The following is a 16,475-nucleotide window of genomic DNA, read 5'->3' on the forward strand; positions in this document are numbered from 1 at the left end:
GCCTGAGATGCTCTTATTTAGCACTTGGAGCTCAGTTAGATATTAGTCTTCCTGTAGTGCAATCCTCTGATGCCAGTGAGGAAGGAAATCAGAAACAGGAATCAGACGATTCTGGCCAACCCTCCCAATACAAGGAGAGAGTCACTGACGGAAATGGGTCTGGATACTGACTTTCTCTCTCCTAAGTCCTCTGATGCCAGTTATTAAAATGGGTTACTTCTTAGAGCCATGATGTTGAATAGCACTTCATTGAGATGATGCAGGATTTGGACTCCAAAAGTGTCCCCTCTATCCCCTGTCAACAGCATGAGCCTCAGGAGGGCAAGAGTCAGCCAGCATAGTGCACACGCCCTCTGTTGAACTCATGTTCTTCCACCCAAGAAACTTGAGGTTTCTGTCATAAGAGCAGTGCCAATCTGCTGAAAATCACTGGGTTGTCTGTTTCCTTGTTTATGACTTCTCCATATAGTTGGTTCTGCTCCAACTTATTTGAAAGGGACATCTGTTGGATGATTTGATGTGATGTCTGTGTTCCCTGAAAGTCATTTCTGACAGGGCGATGTAAAGGAACCTGAGAGGGAGCTCCCTCATGTGATGAGTGACTCTTAAGTACAGGAACAGATTTGAGAGGATTATCCAAGACAATAACTTCAAGATCAAACTAGGCCATGGAGTTAGCCATACGGCTCTGCAAATTCTTTGCGGCTCAGCCCTCTGGGGTCTCCTGTCACCGTGCTTGCCAATAATGAATTTCACTTCCATGTGGGATCTTTCAGGTCTTCTCGACACACTGAAGCCATATGTGTTTCAGTCACTTCAGACATCATCCTGCTGTTTAACTTGAAGAACAGTCTAAGTCAGTGAGGTTTGCCATGGCATCAGATCTCCTTTTAAACCCACACCACTTGAATAATAACTATGATTCTGGATAGTTGACTCATGAATATTTCTTGCGAAGGAACAATGAGGGTATTCTGAGGAAATGAAATCCATACAAGTAACTCTGAAACTTTATTCATGTTTGAATACTTTCTAACTTCAAATGTTTTTACCAGACTGGTAACACATAGCAAAATCAACTGATAAGATTGTCTCCTTTTCTTTCTTCCTCTTTCTCTACCTAACACTTCTCTAGTGTGGTACTAACTGAAGAAGGCACAAAGAGTGAGTAGAGAGAAAGGGAAATGAAAAATCAAAGAGCCCTGTACTCTTTTTTTGTAAATTTTCCCTCTCTCCTGGTAATCCTCCTTCAAAGGCAGTGTCCCTTTTTGAGGCCAAACGAAACTCAGAGGGTGAAGTTGGAAAAGCCCGGCAACCCTATGATACATGATAAACCCGTGTAAGAAGGTGGTCCCTTACAAACAGTTGGCTATGAATATCTTCTTTAAAATGGTCTGACACTTGTGGCATAATTATTTTTGTAAGAGTCCTCAGGAAAGTCTGTTTTGAAATACCCCATAACTTAAGACTATGATAGTACCTCACAAAGTTCAATATAAAAATAACCAGGTGGCTTGTGAAGAAGACAGGAAGCGAGAGGTGATGCTTCTCTATGGGAAAATGACACTGCAGCCAGCCCCCCTGAGTCCTGAGAAGACTCTAAATACAGCACTCTTCCTCCCTGACAACTACCCAAGTCATATCCTGTGAGTAACTGGATTCTAATCTATCAAATAGTTTCTGTACATGAAAAAAATCAATTTTGGAATAAGAGTTGCCAGCAGAAAGATTTCCATTTATTAGGCACCTACCAGGTGCCTGACTCTACTGGGTACATTAAAGATATTCTTTCATTTAGTTCTCACCGGGAGACTTTCAAGGCTTGTTCACATTTTACAGATGAGAGAAATAAGGCACAAGAAGGTTAAACAAACAATCCAGGCCAACTCAAGTGGAGGGATCTGTGGCCGAGTTCAGGTCTGCCTGTAAACTCCTTGAGGCCAGAACCTTTTCTGTTTTGCTTACTGATGTATCCCAAGTGCCCAGAATAATGCCTGGCAAATTGTATCTGCTTAGTAAATATTGAATGATCACCTTAATGAGACAACCCAGCACATGTACTCCTAACCATTATTCTTTACAGTTTCCCCTCAGTCTCCTCACTCCAGTCCATTACCTGCCACTTTCTCTCATCCTGTTTCAATGGAACCCAGAGCAGCAGACGCTGTAGAAAGTTACATCTCTGTACATCCTGCTGAAGGAATGGAGCCATTGGCAGGGCGCTGTCTCATTGAGTCTGAGGCCTTACTTCCTTGCTCTCTCCCTTTCTTCTATCTCCTCCTTCCTCCCACAAAGATTTTCTGAGTCCTTGCTGTGTGCTGAGCACTGGAGACTCACTATGAACAAAGTTGGCATGGTCTCTGTCCTATGCAAATTACTGATTAAATTATAGTTACAGTGAGTGTTTTGACAGAGAGGTAAGGATGATATAGAAACATATAACAAGAGGACTCAGACCTGTTCTTTGAGGTCAGGGAAGACATCCTTGCAAATTTTAACTTTAAGACAAGACATAAAGAATAATTAAGAGTTCCTAATGTTACCTTGGATTTCCTGGAGGCCTCTGCCTAAGACACTTTTAGGGGGTTCAGGAGTTAAAACTGTTTCCCTATAATACTAAGAAGTTATTTGCCTTTTCATTGTTACTGCATTACAAGTGTACAGTGGAGTTTTACAGAAGCTGCATAACATATGATATCACAACAGATTGAATGCAGACGCAGACATGAGAATCCATTTATACTTTAGTAAGCCAGATATTGGTAAGATTTACAAAAAATGCAAAACAGTGCTACTAGTTTCACTCAAGTATTTTTGGTTTTGGAAAATGTGGCTATGTTTTTATAAAATGTTATTTATGTTAAGGTATAATCAGTTTACTGTGTTGTTTTAAAATGAATTAAATATTTAAACATTTCTTGGTTCTAATTTACAACATAATATAATGATATAATCTACCTTTTTAAAATGAAAAGATCTTTGGGGTTCTTCATAGTATTTCAGAGCACAAAGGGGCCCTGAGCCCCAAAAGTTTGAGAATTGCTGAGCTAAGAAAAGAGGAGGGAGTGTTCCACAGTGAATAACAGCCTGTGTAAAAGCCCTTCCCTGGTATACAACTTGTAGTTTTGAGGATATTAAAGAAGTCCAGTGTGGTTGGAACATAGAAAGTGAGGGAGAGAGAATATAATATGCGGACCAATGGGTAAGCAGTGCCATATTTGAGGGCAGTGACTTAATCTTAAGTCAGTGGGAAGTCACTGAAGGTTTTTAAGCAGGTTGGAATTGATGAGATACATGTTGAAAGAGGAAGGAAAAGGAAAGAAGAAAGGAAAAGAATGGCAGGGAGGACACACAGAGATGGGAGGTCAGTGAGGAGGCATTTGGGGAAAACTTGCTAAGCTATGAGGGAGGGACAGTAGGGTTGGATAAAGAGGATAGATTTAAATAATATTCATGGAGAATCTAGAGGACTTGGGTTTGATTGTCAATAGGGAGTGATTTGTAAAAGAAGGAATGAATGTTCTCATGGTTTTTTAGTCATACCACTTGATTTTAAATTCTAGTGCTACCTAATTCTGTGACTGTGAGCAAATTATTTAAACTCTATAAGCTACAATTTTCTCATCTGTAAAAAAATAGGAATAAGAGCCACAATTTTGTATGGTTGTTGAAGTTATTTTAAAAAGCACACATATCTAATATAACTGGAATATCGTAATTATTTATTTGTTTCCCTTACCTTCTCTTTAACTTTCTTTCTTACCATTTTAAGATGGAGGGGGAAAGCTGGCGGTGTTCTTCAGGAAACATAAATTCTTGGGAAGGGAGTTTCAACACAATATGCAAAATCTCCTCCTGTGATTCCTATACACACTGGAAGTGTGCTTTCCTCAAGCACTTGAAGGGAATGTGTTCTCTAGTCTCGTCTATCTCTTGCTCTCTTTTTTTCCTGAGGACTACTGTATCATTTAAGTTCAGTTATTTTTGTCTTATTTGCTCCCTTTGAACTCGAAACTTTGTCCTGTTCTTCTTGTTCCATAGTCTGATTCCTACTATTTTGTTCCTTTGCCTTTGTCTTCCCAAAGTCTTGGGCTAGCCTTCTCTATTTCTCAGCTTTGTCATGCCCTTGACTTTGCAAGATTCTCTTTCCTGGCAACCACCATCTACAGACAAAATATTAACAACTTGGGAGGAGTTAGGACAGAGGCATTACAATTATTATAAAGAAAACCAGGTAGTCCTTATGACTGGGGCCTGAACTACCTCCTGTTATTCTTACGAGTATCTTTTGAAAGGCTGTTCTCAAATGCATTGACTTCAGAATTTAGAGTAATATTCTTTCGAGCTGAAGGGAAAGGAGACAGAGAACTACAAGGTCATAGGACCGTGACAATATGTTGCATTTTGCCAAGTGGCCTTTATTAAACAGCCCAGGAGGTGAGTGGAGGAGAGCATGGGTCTGGCAGTCTGCCGTGGGATAAGGAGCTTTGTCTGCACGCAGGTTCCCAGCTCACAGACGGTCCACATTTGAATAGAGCCCATTGTTTACCACTTGGGTGGAAAACAGAGGAAACAGACAATGAGTCAGGCACCCACTTGTTTCAAAAGGAATTTTTAAAAGAGTTTCAGAGAAATCTAAGAAAAAAATAGAAGTTTGAAGGAAGATGATGGAGACAAGGACAAAGTGAGCATTGCTGGATGCTAAGGATGTGCTTGTCTTTGCTGACAGCCTATCATTCTGGGTCTGTGGGTTCCAACCCTGAACCTGAATCCAACAGGAAAGGTACTTCTGGAGAAGAGCTTCTGCTCTGGGGAGACATTCCGACTAAGATCCAATCTGAAGTAGTTTGGAGTACATTGATCTGCCTCCTTTCTCCATTTAAACGATATTTGCTAAAAATGCCTTCCCCTTCAAAGGGCCTGCAGACCAGAGAGGGGGATTACAGTGTGTATAATTTTTGAAATATGGTAACTGATCAGCAAATGGCATAAACTTAGAATCTTATACAGGTTCTGTTTTCCGTGACACGATTTCCTGATCTGCAGTTGCCCTGACTGACATTCCACTTTCCTACGGCTCCATGCTTGGTGTGGAGATGGTCTTTCCATTTTGTCATCTCATCTGGGAAAAAAAGCACGATAGTGGTATGAATGCCACAGAAAGGAAGGAAATGAGTTGGTGTCTATGGCAAAGACTCAACTATGTTCTGCTGAAAGCTCTGGTTTGCAATCCAAACTTGATATATTATCTACTTTTTTAATTTTCAGAAACCTTAATTTTTTCTCCAAATTTGGAAAGAAAGGAATAAAATTCAGATATTACAGAAAAAATCTCAAGGAAGGAAATAAAAACAACCTGGAATCAGATCCCCAGAGTTAACAAACATAGTATAATGTTGTGTATCTTTTGATATACAAAATAGCAAGATATGTGTATATATGTATATATAAATAATGGAATAATTTGTACATACTATTTAGTAACCTAAATTTTTCATCTAAAATTTGTATCACAATTTTTATGATATATCTTATTCTTCCTCAACATAATTTTGGAGGCTGTAAAACATTATTAAATAGTTCTCTATTTTTGAACACTTAGATTAGTTTCAAGGTTTTACTATTAAAATCCTTCTTACTAAAGTTTTCTAACAAATGTTCATTCATTATTCAACAAGTATTTCTTGAGCACCTACTATGTTCAAGATATGAAATTAGGCAGTTTGTCAGGCGCAAAATGATATAACACAAATAGTCTCCTCTTTCAAGGGACTTACTGAAAAGGAATAGATCTCTCCTAAATAATCGTGACTGTTTAGGAAATGAATTTCCTTTTCCTATGGGTTTCATGTCCCTTTATATTCTCTGTAAGTCTGGTTCATACAGCTAACTTTTGTGGCTGGTTTGTTAAAGATTTTGTTAACTTACAAGCTAAATATATAAGTTAGAAAGCACTGAAAATATTATCACAATGATTATGATTGATATACTTTTGTAAAAATAAATAGGAACTGCACAGAGAAATAGTTGAAATTGGACCCCATTATAATCAGAAAATCAGCTTAATAATATTGAGGTCAAAAATTCTAGTCTGCACAGTATAACTGAAGTTGTGCTTGGAGAGCAGCAACTCAGATGGTGGTCACAACCTTACTTTATTGGGACAATGAAATATTTTAGTGGAGTCATTGGCATCTCACTCTACTTCTGAAATCAGGGCCACCTCTATTATTACTTTCCCAGTAGAGATGACTGGTTTGCTCATTTGGTTAGCATACAGTTTCCTCTGAAGTCAAGACTGTGGGATTGATTCCATTTGGTTCAGTGATTCTCTGACTACTTCAGGACCACTTCAGGTTGCATTTCTCAATTCTAAACATCGCTGGTAGAAAATCATATCCTTGTTATAGACAAAAAGATGTAGAATGCAGAAATATTTGACCAAAAGTGTCAGATTCATGGTTGTCAAAGGCATAATTTTAAGATGACTTCCCTGAACTTGATATTACGCCTATATTAGGGTGAAAGGGAAACTGTCCGGGTAGGCAAAACTAATCATACTTTTAAAAGCAAAGATTTTTCTCTGGCTGGGAGTAGACGAGGGAGTCAGAGAGATTTGAAGCATAAGAATAATTCAAACTGCCATTGCTGGCTTGAAGATGGAGAACCCACTTGGAAAGGGTAAGAAGAAAATGAATTCTGCCAACAGCCAGTGAGCTTGGAAGAAGTCCCCAAGACTCATATGGGAATGCAGTTGGCTGATATCTTGAGTGTGAGACTCTGAGCAGAAGAATTAGCTAAGCTTATCTGGAATTCTGACCTATAGAACTGTATAATAATAAATGGCTATTGTTTCAAATTTGCATTGTTTGCATAATTTGTTATTCAGCAGCAGAAATATAATACAGTGGTCAGAACAACCCAGATTTTATGCCTCACTGATACCAAATTTGCAACCTCTTTACCTGCCATCAACCAAGGGCACATTTCTTGCCAAGTTTAAACAGGTAAGAATGAATTTTATGAATCTCTAAACCACCAAATAATAGAAGAACATGGTATCATCAAAGGTATAAAATCTGTAATACATGCACATTTATTGATATTAATGAAAAGCTTCTTATAATTTATAAAAATCAAACTCATGATAGTTTAACAAATGACATAACAGAAATATATGCAGGCTGTTGATAGGGTATAGAGGAGGCTCACCTAACCTCACCTGGGCAGAGCAGGAAGAGTTTTTCCTAGAGGAAATGGTGATTGTCAGAGGAATGCAGGAGGCAATAACTTATGTTTACAGACCCTGTTCATGTGCGTAAAAAAATTGGAGTAGATATAAGTCTACTGTCATGAGCCAAGAGGAGGGGCTAGGAGGTGGATAAGGCAACTTGGGATTTCATTCCCTTTCCTACTCCAAGTCTTACAGTGATCATCTCAGAGAGGAATGTTCTTATCAAGACCCTCACTTAAAAGCTTGCCCTGGTAGTAGAAGGTACTTCAATGACAGGCTAAGGGCGGCTTTTCATTACTCATCTAAAGTTGGAAAGGCTTTAGATGTGAGTTAGGTTTAATGGAAGGTATCTCTACTGGGAGTATCTAAACCACAGGCATCTGAGACAACCTTAGGTGAGGGCTGAATGCAAATAACTGCAGTGCTCAGAATTTACAACCTAGAAAGGCTAAAAATATTGCAGTAATTATTATTACTGCTGTTTCTTAAATTCCTCATTTACAAAATCAAAGTAGCACCCATTCCTGTCTAATTAAACCAATATGGTGACAAAGAAAAAGTTTTGTTCTGAATGAGTGTTTTTATTTCATTATCTCTTATTTCTTTGAACTATATTCACTGAATATACTTTAATTTGATGTCTCACGTCAGTTGAAAATGAATACAAACCATGTGTATTATTACATGCATGGTTGGGGACAACGAAGAGCCATTAATGCATCACCAGATGAATTGGCTCACCTCACCGGCTCATGTGTGAAAGTAAACATAGATCCGCAGGACTTTCATACTTTCTGTCAATCTGGCCATATAAATTGACAGCCAGAGCTTAGCAAGTTCCTCAGAGATTAGGCAGATCCAATCATGTTCATAGGTGAAAGGGTCAAAATGAAGGTCAGAAGATAGTTCCTCTGGTATCCTCATGTATTTTGAGAAAGAAAAGGGTCTAGTAAATGACAAAGATCCTTTTGTGGAAAGAACATTATATGACAATGTACAAATGGAGTCATTTCTTGGGGGAGGTGTCTTGGAGTCCTGGGAGGCTACCTCACTTCTAAAATCCTTAGATGTCTTCTGTGCTTGCAGTGAGTACACCTGTTGAAACAGGTGGAACAGGTGGATGACTGTGGGGAAAGCCAAGGTGTCTTTTGGAGAATCCCACTTCTATTAATTCATGATTGATACCTAGGAGTTATGGGGGAGACAGAGGATTTGTACTAATGCCAAACAAAAGACCAGTGCATTCACGTGGGCATGAAGGTAGGCAAATATAATCGAGTTACATGTCACTCACTCTGATTGTGCCATCACCCTACAAGTGATAGCGAAAGTAACCCCTCCCACAGCCAGATGGCCCTGTCCACCAGGAATCATATTAATGGCTGATGCCAACCCAAATGTTTGCCTTTATCTTGTGCCACCATTGACTATTTTTCAGAAATCAGGATGTTGTTTCCCACTCTGAGATGTCTGGTTGAACGGGTTTCGGTGTAATCAAGGAAATACGGCTGCCCTCGCTCTCACTATTCCAGCTGCCTTGGCAGCCTCCTGGCACATCCCAAATGAGGTCATATATTTAGTAAGGCAATGTCTTACCTAAGAGATCTGAGACAAATGGAGACATTTCTATATCTGACATTCAGAAAAGCTGTAGGGAAGAAGATTTAGGGTATAATGGAATGTAGAGAGGATTTCAAGGGAAAGAGATCTGAGGTTACTGACTGTGTAATCTTGAGAAAGCTACTTTATTTCTCTGATTTGTCAATTCCTCTGATTTATCGACAAAATTGCCATGCATATTGCTTGGCATAATGCATGACAGAGTATTAGCTCAAATAAATGTCAGTTCTTTTCCCTTCCTTCTTCATCCAGTTTTGAGGAAATTTGACATTTGGTATAAGTGTTTAAAAGAATTACAAAATTCCTGTGTCCTTTGAGGCAAGAAACTTTGCATGATTCTTTCACCCTTAGCTCAGAATCCTCATCTCCTCCTTTTCATTTTGGAGCTAGCAGTCACAGGAATGCCAACTGGCAAGGGGGTGCTGCTAAGCCTGAGACAGTGAGATGGATAGCTTAACCAGTGTGTCAGAATGGAAGCTTCGAGTTATTCATCTTGAAAGTCTGCATACTGTCTGAAATCAAGTGACTACTATTTAAACCAGTTTTGGAATTTTTCACTTCCGAGCTTTTACATAAACCTTTGGAAAAAACTTCTGTGGGCCAGGGTGCTAGGTATGATACTCCCTCTCTGATCTGTTCACCAAATAATATTTAGATAAATACAGCTCTACTTTCAAATAGTACTCCACTGTTATGGATCAAATGTTTGTGTTCCCCAAAATTTATATGGCAAAATCCTAACACCCAAGGTGATGGCATCAGGAGGTAGGGACTCTTGATAGGAAAGTAATGAAGCCTTGAAGATAGAGCCCTCATGATTGGAATTAGTGCTCTTATAAGAGACCCCAGAGAGCTCCTTCACCTTTCTGCCACATGTGGACACAGTGAGAAGACAACCATCTATGAACTAGGAAGTAGACCTTCACTGGACATGGAATCTGCCTGTGCCTTGATCTTGGGCTTTCTAGCCTCCATAACTGTGAGAAAGAAATGTTTGTTGTTGAAGCCACCCAGTTTATTGTATTTTTGTTGTAAGAGCCCAGGTAGTCTAAGACACCATGTAACTGCCTACAGCAAGAGGAAATGATACATGATTTTGGAGCCCAAGTACAAATAAAGTAGACACATAGACATTCATTTCCAAAAAGAAAAATGAAAAACGCATGTCTGTGTGTGAAAGCTTCAAATGAGCTTTTGCGTATTGTCCTTCAGAAGAGCTTATCAGAATTTTTGTTTGTTGGTTGTGTTTTGTTTGTTTCTTCTATTTTATATAGTTTCTGTAAAGAAGCCAGGATGTTCCCTCACTGGTTTCCTGAACAATGTGATCAAGGACCCACATGGTCCCCCTGGTCTTGAGGATCCCATGAAGATCAGGGAATGTGGTAGTGTTCTCCCTGTTAGCCTCTTCTGACCAGCAAAGGCATTTTTCAGATGGAGGGAAGGGCCTTTCCAAGTCTGATCTCAGACCTGGCTGTGTCCAGATTGTGTCACAGGCTGTGTCCAGATTGTGGTTTTGGGCACTTGTAGTTACCAGCTTGGTTTTGGCTGGAGAAAGAAAAATTCCTATCATGAATACACCCAATTACCTCATGATTCAAAGATGGAGGCAGACATGTACAATTAACTTCCTTCTTACCTGATTCACCTGCCTCTACTCAGGAACTGGAAACATTTTACTGTAGGTCTTTCATTCTTTCAGAAAGTTTTTGTTGTTGTTGCATATTTATGGGTGCTTAATGGAATTTCCATGAAGCTATTTAACTTTGTTCATGATCATCTAATATTGTCACCATATCTTAAGGAAATTTCTAGGCTCAAAAGTCTACCAATTTATGTGGTGTTCCAAATACACAGATACATTTGACCATTAGGAAGCCAATGGTTTTCCTAGAAGAGTTTGCAAAATTCTGCAGTGTTATATTCTTCCTTTAAAAAACTTGTGACAACTTCTAAGCTAATAGAAACAATGGTAACAACAACCATAAGAACATCAACAATAAATGCTACCTCTTGATGAGCCCTTATGTATTTTTAAGTACTATGCTAATGATTAACACGAATTACTTTAATCCTTACAAAGGCCTAGTGAGGTAGGTAATTTATTTTCTCCATTTTCCAGATGAAGAAGCTGAGGCTAAGAAAGATTTAATGACATATTCAAGGTGAGAGAACAGATAAGTGGTAAAGATATATTTTTATAAGAAGGCGAATACTCCTATTATTCGGCTCTATAATGGAATGAAATTGACACATGCTACAATATGGATGAACGTTGAAGACATTATGCTAACTGAAATAGGACAGGCATAAAGGACAAATACTGTATGATTCTACATATGTGAGGTACGTAGAGTAGTCCAATTTTATAGGAACAGAAAGTAGAATAAATGTTGGCAGGGGCTGGGGGCAGAGGGAAATGTGAAGTTATTGTTTAGTAGGTACAGGGTTTCAGTTTAGAAAGATGAAAAGTTCTGGACATAGATAGTGGTGATGTTTATACAACAATGTGAATGTACTTAATGCTTCTGGACTGCATACTTTTAAGTGGTAAAAATGTAATTTTAATGTTATATAATTTTACCACAATAAAAAATTACTAGAAAAAGATTAAGAAAAAATTTAAAAAGTGAATACTGACCAATTAGTGTGCCTTTAAATGAAGGATTCATTGTATATTTTAACTTAAATCAATAAACTCTTAAGTGTGTAAATGATGAATAAAAATAGACTACCTTGTAGGAGAAGAATCCTTCTCTCTTTTCAGTGGAAGCATTGTTTGACCTCTTTCCTCAGGGCTTTGGTCCTGTTCTCCTGGAGTCTTACAGAAGAGAGACAAAAGCAAGCATGGTGTCTTATGTCTTCACTATTAGTTTTGCTTCCTCATCATCTCCTTTCAGCAACACCATCTGAAGGTCCACGATCCATTGACTTCCATGGGGTGACAGTATTATAAGTTTTTATTTTCACTGGTCTGAAGAAGGTGTAGTTTTATTTTTTTCTCTTGTTTGTATCAATCCCTCCTCCAACACCCATAGAATTGGCCCCAGTCTAGGTGCCAAAATTACACTTGGTTCAGTTTTCATTGGCCCACTTTTCAGTCCCTACCACCTCACCTCCCTCTCACTTGCTTGGAGTATCTGACAGTTGGCATGTCGTTAAGGACAACAGCAACAACAACATGACCTAAACTCTTTCTCTGGGGGTCCATACAACATAGGTTGTAGCCTTAGTCTTCTACATTTAAAACAATGTAGTTAACTCTTGCCTTTAACAAACCTAATTAAAGGTAATCTTTGAATGGGAAAAACTGAAATTGAGATGTTTTGGCTTTACCAATAGCTAGACAAAGCTTGCGCCAAGACATTCTAACAGATCTGGTTTTGTTAGGTTGTGGCTCTCATGCTAGATCATGGCAAACCCTCTCCTAAATAAACATGGAAATCTAGAGTACTTGGCCACACTTCATGTCCTACTACTACCCAATGCAATTTTTAAAGACTGTAATGAATATGTGATATATATATATATATATTTGCCCACTTTGAGTCAGAATGAATTTGGAAAATTTTAATCTCCAGGACTAGGCAATGTTATGCATTTACTTAGGTAAAACAATTATTCAGTTCGTTGGAATATGTAACAGTTGCAATGTTATTTTGGTGTTACTACAATCTGTATATGGTGAATGTGCTTTCCTGAGAAACATTTGGGGAAATTGTGCCACAGGTGATTCTATCTCATCAGAACTCATCATTGTTAGTGGCTTTATCAACCATGAAAAACTGATGACTAATGTAGTAATAGTACATGTGGCTTTTTAAGGAATGTAGATGCATTGAGGAAGTGAATTATTCATGTGTATGTTATAAATAAGCAGATAACCACATAAAACCTGTTGTAAAAATGTCAGTAAGGATAAGTATTTACAGAAAAAAACCACCCATATTAGATATTACATTCTTTTAATAAAAGGGCAAACATAGTCCACTGTGGAAGATTGCAATGTATCTCACGGTGGCCGTCTCATCTAGACATTCTTTGACCTAGGCATTAATGTGTTAGGCTTTCAGTTCTGTGTTCATGAAGACATTTTTGACCACTCCAATAATATATCTCGAGATTTGTCTCTTTCCCTCACAAGTTTAATGAAAAACAACCTGTATACTATCTGTGCTTGTTAGAATGGAGTTGTTACTACAACCTATCCTTCCATGTGAAGGGTTAGAGGATTATCTATCTTGCTCACTCTTGCTCTTACTCTTGTATTCCATGTCTAACATTCCTGTTTCAGATCTACCTTCTCATACTTGGCTTTGCCTTTATTCCCCAGTCACATCTTCTTCAAGTTCAATGGTGAAAAATAATGGAAGAACCAATTATTAAGTACATTCCTAGAAGATCCCTGGAAGATAGCTACCAAGAGATCTTGGGAATAGAAGGCAGATATATGTACAGGGATTAGTTTAGTGCAAAAGGCATGGATCTCTTACAAGCCCAATCACCTTATCTTCTCTAAGACATTTGTTTTTAATCTACTTAATTGAGGGAGGATAAGACTTCCTTGGAGGGTGGTTCTGTTAATTAAATAGAATGAAGAATGCATAACATTGCCTAGTCCTGGAGATTAAAATTTTCCAAATTCAACATATATTAGATGCTCAATAGCTTGTTTCTCATCCCCTGTGACAAGATCTTTTCATGATAAGAGAAACTTTGTACTGAATGAAAGCTCTAAACTGCTCCGAGAATATCCCAGAGCCCTTGATATGACAAGAATGTTCTTCTCTTCAGGAACAGAAAGTGTTGGGTCAGAGGTAGAGGATGTCTATTTAGACATAGCTCAGCAGGTGGAGAAAGGGAGATGATGCTCAGGCATGAGTACCCGCAGGCTGCATTCTTCTCTGTAGCTTCAATCCAAGGAGGAGGAGTTACAGTGAGAGGAAAGCTTCAAGAAAATTACATGTTTTCTTTATGAAATGTCTCCTCTTGCAAGGGTTTCATTTTTCACTGCATATTTTGAAGAGCCTGGTTTCCTGATGCCATTTGGAGTCTTAGCTTTTAAGACCTTTCTCGGTCTTAATCTCAGAGAAACTTTCTTCTCCTGCAATCAAGAAAAATGAAAAGAACAGGAGTCCGTCTTACATGTGTGAGGGTGTTGACGCTGGACGAGATGAAGAATCCAGATCCCATGGGACTCAGTGGGGCTGCTTTCCCTGGCTCAGCCTTGGTGGGCAGTACAACCAGGGGATGCAGCTCCAGACCTCTCTGCCCTGTGCACAGGAGAGGAGAGCATGTCAGTAAGAAGCAGACTGGAATGCTGTATTGCTTCTGCTGCTCTACTGACTTCCCCCCATACCTATTCAGTTAATTGTTTGCCATAATGACTTGGAAAATGATGCCAGTTTTAACACAGCTTCTTTTTATGACGTAAGAACTTCTTAGTCAAAAATTTACAAAATACACAAAATTAGTATTTCAACATGATTTCAAAGAAAGACACATTCATCATAGTAGTTTCTAGTCACAGAATATCACATGGAACAAATTTGAATTGCATACCACATAACCAAATGTTCTGCATTGCCTGTGTACACTAAGTGAGAAAGATGAAGAGGTAACCTCTTTTAAGACATTTTGATCTGTTGTTTACATGTACTATTTCCACATATTTTGAAGTACTTTAGTGTTTTTCTAATACTATAACTTTATTTTGAAGGCATTTTTGGATACAACATGACTATAAGGCCTGTAAACATTGAAAAACTAGAGAAGAAAATGATATAGGAGAAAAAATATGCCTTCCACAAAAATGACTTTTCCTTCACTGTCAAGTCTCTCTGTCTCTCTCGTTCTTTCTCTCACTCTGTATGTGTGTATTGTTTGGTAAACATAATAAACCTTCATGATATTACATTTTATTCACAAACTGCTTTTATTTACTTCTAAGTAATTGCTTATTATATAAATCTTCAAACATTCTTCAGTTGATCTATTTTTCTATCTGTGATACTTATATTCAGAAATATTACGTTGAGATGGACCATATTATTTTTTCTGTCAAATAGGGTTTATTTAATGGATTTTTAATTAGCTACCACATTTTCAGTAATGAATTAAAGGTTTTAAGCAAGGAATAGAGGAATAGGTGTATTTATTACAGATCCCTGTCTGATTATCCTTTCTATGCTCAATATTATATTCCCAACTGTCCTTTTGGTTTAATGAGTGCTATAAATTCACCCATTAAATGAATGATTCTCAGTTTATATAAAGAAGGAAAGACATATAAGGTCAGATGTTTTCTGACCTAGAAAGATAGTAAGCCAGGAACTTGGATGGGACTTTGTATTAGTTTGTTTTCAAACTGCTATGAAGAACTGCCTGAGACTGGGTAATTTATAAAGGAAAGAGGTTTAATTGACTCACAGTTCAGCATGACTGGGGAGGCCTCAGGAAACTTACAATCATGGAAAAGTCCCTTATAAAACCATCAGATCTCGTGAGAACTCAATCACTATCACGAGAACAGCATGGGGGAAACTGCCCCCATAATCCAGCTATCTCTACCTGGTCTCTCCCTTGACATATAGGGATTATAGGGGATATAATTCAAGATGAGATTTGGGTGGGGACACAAAGCCTAACCGTATCAGACTTCCAGAAGTTACAGAATTCATGTTTCTACATTCATTCAGGAATTAAAGTATATGACATAAATAAGAACTATAATTTATTGAGTTGTGATTTAGGCTCTGTTTTAGGCACTTTATAGATGCATTTGAATTCACAAGAGTTCTGTAATATGTATATTATTTTATTGATTTGGGGAAACTGAAGCTCAGAAATCTTACTGATTTGTTTAATTTGTCTCTCCCTTTCCTCCACCACACTATGAAATAATTTAAACCAACGTTCAAAAAGATTGACTTGCCCAGTGTCACCCAACTAAAAGTGCTGGGTCAGTTTTCAATCAAGGTTTTTAGAACTCCAAACTCTATTCATACCCACCCCTCTCACTGATGTGCCACAGGGTCGAGGGGAATACTCTCCCAGTTCTTTAGGACTTTGAAAATTCTACTAGTACTTCAATGCAGTCTCTTATCAGCCAGGGAACAAGTGGTAACTCCATGGCAGGATGACAGGCCTCCTGGGGCCCTATTGGGATAGTGCAGTCTCCCTGATCCCTGTAAGGAGCCTGAGGGATATGTAGAGCCCTGGAAATGGCTGAGTTGAGCTTTTCTGTCCTTGATATTCTTAAAAATGTTGGAGGCACTTCCTGAGCTAAATTAGACATTCCAGGAAAGCTAAGCCAACCTAAAGCTCAAAAACAATTTTTAAATAACTCTCTCCTCATGTGTGTCTCATTTTCTTAAGGCAGCTAGAAAGACCCTTTTTTTATTATCTGTACTGGGACTATCAAGTAGATTAAAGCAGAGTCCATTCCTGGGGAGGAAGTAGTTCCTGAGTGCTGGACTGTCCTTGGGGGCAGATGCTACCACACCAGATTAACCTCACGTGCAAGGAGCCTAACCAATAAAGACTATGAGGGAGTGGGTTGGTGTCATGGCTGGAAAGCATTAGGAAGTGTCCTGGTCTGTGGTAAATTAGAAGTCATGCGTTC

General features: G+C 38.4%; 1 protein-coding gene across 1 annotated transcript; it reads right to left on the minus strand.

The window, feature by feature from the left end:
* Positions 1-203: 203 nt before the first annotated feature.
* Positions 204-765, minus strand: CUNH15orf54 (chromosome unknown C15orf54 homolog). The gene is given in 4 exon segments (XM_071067119.1): positions 204-278; positions 280-378; positions 380-529; positions 532-765. Coding segments are annotated over 4 exon segments (555 nt in total). The 5' UTR covers positions 763-765.
* Between the last annotated feature and the right edge of the window lie 15,710 nt (positions 766-16,475).

The sequence above is a fragment of the Macaca nemestrina genome, chromosome 7, assembly GCF_043159975.1.
Source record: "Macaca nemestrina isolate mMacNem1 chromosome 7, mMacNem.hap1, whole genome shotgun sequence".
NCBI lineage: Eukaryota > Metazoa > Chordata > Mammalia > Primates > Cercopithecidae > Macaca > Macaca nemestrina.